This window comes from Pygoscelis adeliae, unplaced genomic scaffold (assembly GCF_000699105.1).
Source record: "Pygoscelis adeliae isolate BGI_AS28 unplaced genomic scaffold, ASM69910v1 Scaffold13, whole genome shotgun sequence".
Taxonomy (NCBI): Eukaryota; Metazoa; Chordata; class Aves; order Sphenisciformes; family Spheniscidae; genus Pygoscelis; species Pygoscelis adeliae.
Genome location: NW_008824499.1, coordinates 2,968,294 through 2,976,162, shown reverse-complemented (window position 1 = coordinate 2,976,162; position 7,869 = coordinate 2,968,294). Strand labels below are relative to the sequence as shown.

The 7,869-nt window shown below is 35.7% G+C and overlaps 1 protein-coding gene across 1 annotated transcript in view; it reads right to left on the bottom strand.

Annotated features, from left to right (window-relative positions):
* The window catches only part of DENND4A (DENN/MADD domain containing 4A), a 60,101-nt gene continuing 52,232 nt past the window's right edge, over positions 1 to 7,869 (bottom strand). The window contains exons 27-33 of the mRNA XM_009321453.1: positions 7,353 to 7,563; positions 6,844 to 7,098; positions 6,207 to 6,324; positions 6,020 to 6,046; positions 5,337 to 5,499; positions 4,296 to 4,360; positions 1 to 4,063 (exon numbers count right to left, since the gene is read on the bottom strand). Coding sequence (XP_009319728.1) covers positions 3,927 to 4,063; positions 4,296 to 4,360; positions 5,337 to 5,499; positions 6,020 to 6,046; positions 6,207 to 6,324; positions 6,844 to 7,098; positions 7,353 to 7,563 — 976 coding nt within the window. The 3' untranslated portion in view covers positions 1 to 3,926. The remainder of the gene's footprint in view (positions 4,064 to 4,295; positions 4,361 to 5,336; positions 5,500 to 6,019; positions 6,047 to 6,206; positions 6,325 to 6,843; positions 7,099 to 7,352; positions 7,564 to 7,869) is intronic.

Here is a 7,869-nt window from a genome sequence, read left to right as displayed (position 1 = left end):
TCAGCTATCAACAAACCTGAAGGGTTTATTGTTAACAATGCAATGCCTCATGTGAGCAGATGATGTAGTTAAGAGTTGCAGACATTTCTGTCATTCTAATCCATCTAATAAAATGTTAATGAAAATAACCAGAAAGATTTTAAGCTTTTTATTGACTCACCGTAAAACTTTTTTTGGATGAGACAGAAAAAAACTTAACATTGTGAACACTGACTTGCGTATGTTAAAGGAACTACAAACCAAAGCAAGACATCCAACATACTGTTTTTTGGTAAATAAAATTTAAACATTACATATTTACAAATCTACAACCATTCATTTAAAAAGTGCTGCTTGCAGACTAACGAAGTACCATTTTTAAATCCCAGTGAGATAATATCCAGAAATACCCCTCTCTACTATAACTATTTGCATCTCCCATTTGTTACACAAAGATTTTACATGCAGGAATTTTCTTTCTTGGGGTACAAATCATTTAATTCTCCAGTGGAAGTCTAATTCATCAGGCTGTAACTGTACCAACAGCAAACCTTCTCAAAATGGGAAACAGTTAGCAGTGTCAGAGAAACAGCACAATTTCTATTCACATTTCAGTATTTCATCTCCAATAATTATTCCAGTGGAACCATAAGTAAAGCAAAATATATGTTGCAGTGCAAATGTAAAACCTTTGTTTCAGGTTTTTAACATAAGCATTATTTAGTACACAAAAGGAGAAAATTCAGTTCATACAAAATTTTAAATTGAAAATATGTCTCATATTTTATTTGCCCATCTTTGCAGTATTGGAAAATATACTCAAATTGCTTTTCTAATAAAGGACAGTGAGATTTGAAAACTGTTTCAACACTGAATTGTATGATGCTTAGAAATGATCCACCTCAGGACCTACATTTTGAACATTATGACTTGAATGAGGAAAATTTCCCACTTAAAGTATATCACTATTCCAACTACATTTTATTATAGTATTTCTACAGTGGACTGACTTGCAACAGACTTTATAAAACAATTCATTAAGTATAATGATTTCACTTGATGAATTACTACATGATATAGTAATTTAAAAGCACGCCCAAATAAACATCAGCAATGCTTCAGGAGTGCCACTCTGAGGATGCAAGAACACAGTAAGATTGTTTGTCTGAAGGATGCATATACAGTCCTTTTCACAGTACAGTATATACACTCTTCTGATAATACTGGCAGGGCTGTTGATATTTGAATGAAGCGGCAAACTTGTTGGCTTTATAAGTCTGAAGATAGTTGGAAGAACTTACAACTAAGCTGGGACTAGGATGATGAAAGTGGGCCATGTATTACAAGTGTTGCATCTATTCCTGTGCCAACAGACAGTTAATGTCCTAGTAAGTGAGAGGTGGTTAGAGACCAGGCTCAGTCACTTCTGCCAGACTAAAATAGGAAGCGTGCTTCATAGCTCAGTACCTCTAACACACCACGGCAGCTCTGGAAAAAGCACTTGCCCTCCTTCATGGCTTGAAGGTCCTGTAGAACAATGGCTGCCCCAAGCGGTAAATGACATGGGAAACAGAACTGTGAAGAGCTAGGGACATTACCTTATACACAGCACAAACATGTTTGAGTTTATATACACAGCAACTACTGTATGCAACTTTTACTCGGTAAACACAGTGTACCTACTGCACAGAGCAGAGCATACATGCACACTAATAGGTACTTATAATGAATATGTTAAAAAAGAACCTGGTGTTTTTCACAACAGTTCAGAAGAATGAAGGGGATATGTATCCACCCTACACTGATACACTGTTTACCATCCACCTGCGTGAAAAAAGTAGCTATATTTCATGCATGAGGAATACTTCACAAGCATGGCAGTACAAAAGAGAGCATCACAAATTGTTAAAATAAATTAAATGTGAAAAATGTTGGTAAGTGTAGCATTGCTAGCTCCACCTCAGGTTGGGGGGATACTTTCAAAAAGGTCAGCTACATAATTAGCAGCAAATTAGAGACGAGGTATTACCCAATGAAAGCTGTATCCAACAAGACTGCATCTTGCAATTATCATCAGCATATACCTGCAGCTCTACAGATTTTAAATCATAGAACCATAGAATCGTTTAGGTTGGAAAAGACCTTTAAGATCATCAAGTCCAACCGTTAACCTAGCACTGCCAACTCCACCACTAAACCATGTCCCTAAGCACCATGTCTACATATCTTAACTTTCTCCTTAGGGCAGCATCTTCTTACTACTTTACAGAGGTCTGGGAGGAGGTTACATAGAGCTTCACAGCAGCATTACTTCTCATTTAAGCCTCTAAGAGGCTCACTCTATTTCATTTAATAAAGTAAATGTGATCTTCAAAGTTTATCTCCTTTCTGCCTAACTAAATATCACTATTATTACACTTGCAAACTAAAGAGATTTTTAAAAAAATACCTGCTGGTTGGCAGACTGAAATATAAAAATCTAATGTAACAGCTGAATATTTAGACGTATTATAACAGCAACAACTAAAAGAAATTAGAATTGGAAAACCATTAAGATTACTTAAAATAAAGCTATTTGTTAAAGCACAGTTTAATTTATTTAGGGTGTTTTATACAATTCAATGTCTCTTTTCCCACCTCCGTACAAGACTTCTGGTATTTTTCTCTGTAGCCTACCTTTTGGTGAGGAGTTGCTATGTGACTGAGAGCACAGAACATTTTTTTAAATCTCTAGAACAAGAAAACATGAGTCAAAAGCCATGACTCCACCACAAGGACCGACACAGTGTTTTTCTTCACAGAAAAAAAAAAAAAAAAGTTGTTTTGCCTGTGAAATAGAGACCAAACACTCCAAGTACATTTAACTATGCACAATATGTCCCAGTAAGTTACAATCCCTATATATTCCCTGTAGCAAGTTTGCTGTATGTACTTTAGTTAAAAGCTTTGGATTAGCATTATGTATGTGTCATATTTAGCGTGTTTCAAACACATCCACCAAGACTCTGAACACTGTATGTTTATGAAGAACTTCTTGCAGGCTCATCATTTGCTTTGTATTACATCTGTAATGAGGTCACATTAACAAATGCCAACAGCGGAGATGGACTGATTCCGTAACATAATCTGTAGGATTTTACTAGGGAGTGGGGAGTGAAGGGAACAGGAGAGGAAGAGAAGGGGATTTCTACAGAAGTGTTTCACAGAGACATCAGTGTGTTCATTAGTAGAGTTTTAACAGAAGTTTACCATACCTTCCTTCTGACTGCTGTGGTAATATGTTTTCCATGGGTGCATGAGAGAAATCCTGTATCTAGAGTACTGTCTAGGTGAAGGTTGACATTTTCTATTCTGCTTTAAAAACAAATCACTCTTCAAAAAGTAACTGGACAAGTTACTATAAATAGCAGTGTACTGCAAAAAAAAAAAAGCACTGTATTGCTTATGCAGCAAGTCCATTTAAAATTCACTCCAGTAATTTAAAAAAATTAAAAAAATATCAACTTACTATAAACAATTTAAAATAGGTATAATACAACTTTGTATGCTCTTCATAATATCATGAATATTCTATGTAAACAATAGATTTTGAAGAATTTACTTCACTCACATTACTTTCAGTGCATTGTTTCTGTCCACCTGTTTAATTTTTTTTAAGAAGGGAACTGTAATATGTTGTCCCAAGTTAAAGAACTGATTTTGTTTAAAATCTTCCTTTCTACACATTGATTTGCAGAAAGGACAAGGGACAGGGAAATAATATTTGACCCATTTTTCACTCTGTCCATTCCCACAACTGTAGATAGGCCTAATTTTTCCAAGGCCTTCTGCCATAGTACATTCGTACATACGTTCTTAAACACTGAAGACTGAGATGTTCCTTGTGACTGAAGTGGTTATGTTACACAGGTATACATCATAGATATCACCCCTTTATCTACGTATATTTAAAGATATGGTTCTCCAAAAATCTTTCTGCATTCCATCACTCCAGTACTTGGTGGTCTATCACAGTTATGAGTATTCTTCACTTGATTAGCTGTGAGACGATCATAGGCCATTTTGTACTCTCTGTCAAAAGCATCTGCAGAAATAGAAAAACAACTTCTATATACCATGCTCAAAACCACAACCCAAATACAATGACAGCTAGTATGCTTGTCAGCAGAAAAGAACTGTAAAGTCCTTTTTATTCAGCACTTACCACTGAATGACACACATCTAATCTACAGGTTTTGGGGGGTTTTTTGGAAGCTGAAAAACTAGTCTGCATACATCAATCATCTATGTTTATCCAAATAATTTATGAAACTTACCTATATCAATGTTATCTCTTCCTAGGGCAACAAGTGAAAGAAATAGTATTTCTCTGTAAAGGCTCCTGCAATTGTAAAAAGGTCAATTTATATACTGCAATAATGTACCACAAAACAATCTATATTAAAAATAGATTGAAGCACTTAAAGATAATTTTTTTTTTTTTTAAAGTGGCATTTTGAACATAATTCCTGATTGCCACCTCCAAAATGTTGTCATTTCTGACCTCTGGAGAATGCCCTGGACTCCCTGCATATGGACATCACTCGTGGTAGGTCCTTAAGGTGTGCACTGATGTGCTGGAAGTTGCACCAAGTGCATGCAGAGTGAAGCATGCACTTAAGGCACTCAACCAAATTCCACCAAATTTGACAAACAGGTAAGGAGCTTGCTTTTCTGCATTTCTACATTATGTTGAAAAAGCAGGCAGACAAGCAAATAAACACCTTGTCAATGTTCCAGCTGCTGAAAAGACTGCTATATATCCTATTACAAAAAAAAAAAAAAAAAAATCAGTAAAACCAGGCAAGAAATATAAATTCATAGGAAATAATTTTCACTAATTCCACTGTTAATGGAAAAAACTTCCTAAATATGAGACTTAACCTCTCTTCTTAGCTCTTCTGTTCTCTAGTGGAAACTTAAAAACAAACAAAAAATCCACCCATGCACCCTAAGAACAAGTGAAGGGTTTTTTATTTTTAAAAAATCACTAATATCTAAATAACATTTAAAAACAAAATATACACATATATACACACTCCCTACTTGATTGCCCATCATTCAGAGGTAAGAAGAAAGAGAGGTGGCTGTGAAGGGGAGAGGAAAAAGTGAAAAATAGTTTCTCCAATTTTTTTCTAACTTACATTTGTGAAAGTTATCACAAAAAAGAAGAATATTTACCACACTGAGTGATAAATTTGAGAACACTGCTGAAAAAGTGCTTTTTTCTTCAAAACGCACACTATGGAATTATAATTCATGTTACAATCCTTATTGTTGTCCAACTTTGCTCCAGTTAGGCACATTCATATTCTTACCGCTGTCTTTTAATATGTGGCCATTTGTTCAATCTCTCCAATATTTGACTCATTGGTCCGTACACATCATTCATCTTAATGCTTTTCACCATACTTCTCAAGAGCTCCTGATTAAAAGAGTCATCGTCTTTTTGCAATAAATGGACCATTGGGTACTTCTGGGCTGAAAAACATAAGAAATGCTGTAAGAATAAATATACTCTTTGTGTAGCAAGTAGAAAGTTGTTAAAAAAGGTGGGAGGCTACACAAACCGTGAAAACATTGACATATGCGTAGTGAACAAAGAACAATAAACATCAAATCAAAATAATATCAACGTAAGAAACACAGAAAGCGCACAGGAGAAAACTCAACAGCTGTAATGGGTCATGAGCTATTTTCAGGCATATGATCCAACACCGGCAACAAAATTCTTAGTAAGCAAATTCTAAAAAAAAAGAAAACAAGCTAAGTGGATGAACTGTCAATATAAGTTCAGTGTATCACTGAAACATATTCCTTCTTATTCCTCCCTTCCCAATGAAGAAAAAGCCACTGGAGGATACTGGTCAATGATTTGAAACGGATATGCTGGAAAACTAAAGTTGTTCAAGCAGTTTACTGCTAAGCATACAGCCACCCTCCCTCTCTCCCAAAACAAGTCACACAAACTTAGAATAGCAACACCAAACTTAACACTCACTCTCAAAGAAAAGAGTGCGATTTTGACCTGCAAGACAAAAAGTAGTATGATCAAAAATCAGTTATGTATCTTTTGTAACTATCCACAAAGACATCTTTTTTCAAAACATATCCTTCAGTTGCTCAAAATGAAAATTGTTCTTTAAAAAAAAAAAACCCACACCAAAAACACAAGAAACAAAGCTTACTCTGAGCATTCCACAAAATATACAGAGGCTGCCTTGGATCCTGATGCAATTTCATATTGTCCCATAGCATCTGAATAAGAACATATTTACTGTCCTCTGACATACAGTTTCGTGGAATCTGAACAGGAGAATGCATAAAGATATTTTATTACAAAGTCATGACAGAGGACTTCCGTATTTAAAGTATATCTTTACATCTATAGACCTCATGGTAAAAAGCTTTAATATTAAACTGCTGTGAAACCAGAGAAAGCTAAATCTGAGCAAGATGTCAGTGACATAGCAAATGAGTATTTTGCATATCTTCCTACAGTCCTAAAATCATAACTTCCTCCTCCTTCTACTGCTTAAATAGTCAAACTGCAATAAAACCAACTAGAAACTTTTCTTTGTAACTGAGGATCACAAATTACAGTGTGACTAGTAAGAGTTCTAAACACTTACCCACACAAGTACTGCTGAGCCCAAGTTCCAGAGTTACGCATGTTTTCCTTCAGTTGATACATTCTTTACCAATTCAGAACTGGGCCCAGCATGTTGTAAGACACATTTCTAAGAGTTACTGAATTATTTACTGATTTCCTTATGGGAAAACAAGCATTTCTCATATGTCAATATTTCCTATCTGATTCCATACCTTGGAGTTCTTATTACAGTGCTCAGAAGAAAGTATTAATCCTGGTAAGTTGCTGGGCAAGTCCAAGCGTCTGAAATACCACACCAAATTCCAGAACACAATAGGATGATGATCTACAAAGTCCGCCACTGTTATTGCATGATCCCCTTCATTTTCAAGTAAGCTCTCAAGCTCTTTCCATACCACCAGAGGACTGAGATAAGGAACCGTTATAGGATCAGGGCTAGGTAAGCACCATTCTAGGCCCAAGGAATCCTATGGTAAAAAAAAAAAAAATGCCATTAGTTGGAATGTAATTATCTTTACAAAGTCTTATGAATGCTTTTGTTCCCTGTGAGACACATCAACATCTAAAAGCTACAGCTAATATTTAGTTTAAATAATAAAACCTAGTAGTTCCTGTAATTTGGGATGGTTAATTCTGTTCTTCTAATTAATACTGTTTCACATTTCTCTAATCTATCACACACTTAAAAAAAAAAGACATTTAAGGTAGAAAAACTACACACTGTTGGTCCTTGCAAAGTAGCAGGCAGGCTACCAGTAGGAATGATATGGCTGATCATCTGGTTTTCCTTCTCATCTTCTTCCAATGGACCAAAAGTACTGATACTCCTTGCCACAGGGTGACTTGTACATTCTGACCCAGAGGTATTTTGTCGTCTTCCTGAGGGGATCTGGATACTTCTGGCACAAATATTGTCATGCTGCTTAGATTTGCTGGGGGGCGGGGAGAGGGGGGAAAAAAAAAAGGTTAAGAATCTCAGCTTCTTGTTTTACTCTGAGTGCTCAAACATGTACACAAACAGACAGAAATAAACCAGAAATAATCAGCCTGACACCCCAAATTCTACCTTGTCAGCCACCACACTCATTCATGTTACAGTGCAAGTTTTATTCCCCCCTTGCACCAATAATGAACACAAACATCCTCAAAAGAGTTCATAAAATTTGCAGAATTACAGATGCCTACATGAATTTTTATATTAGGGATGAAATGATAAACACCATGCTGAAAAAGCATGA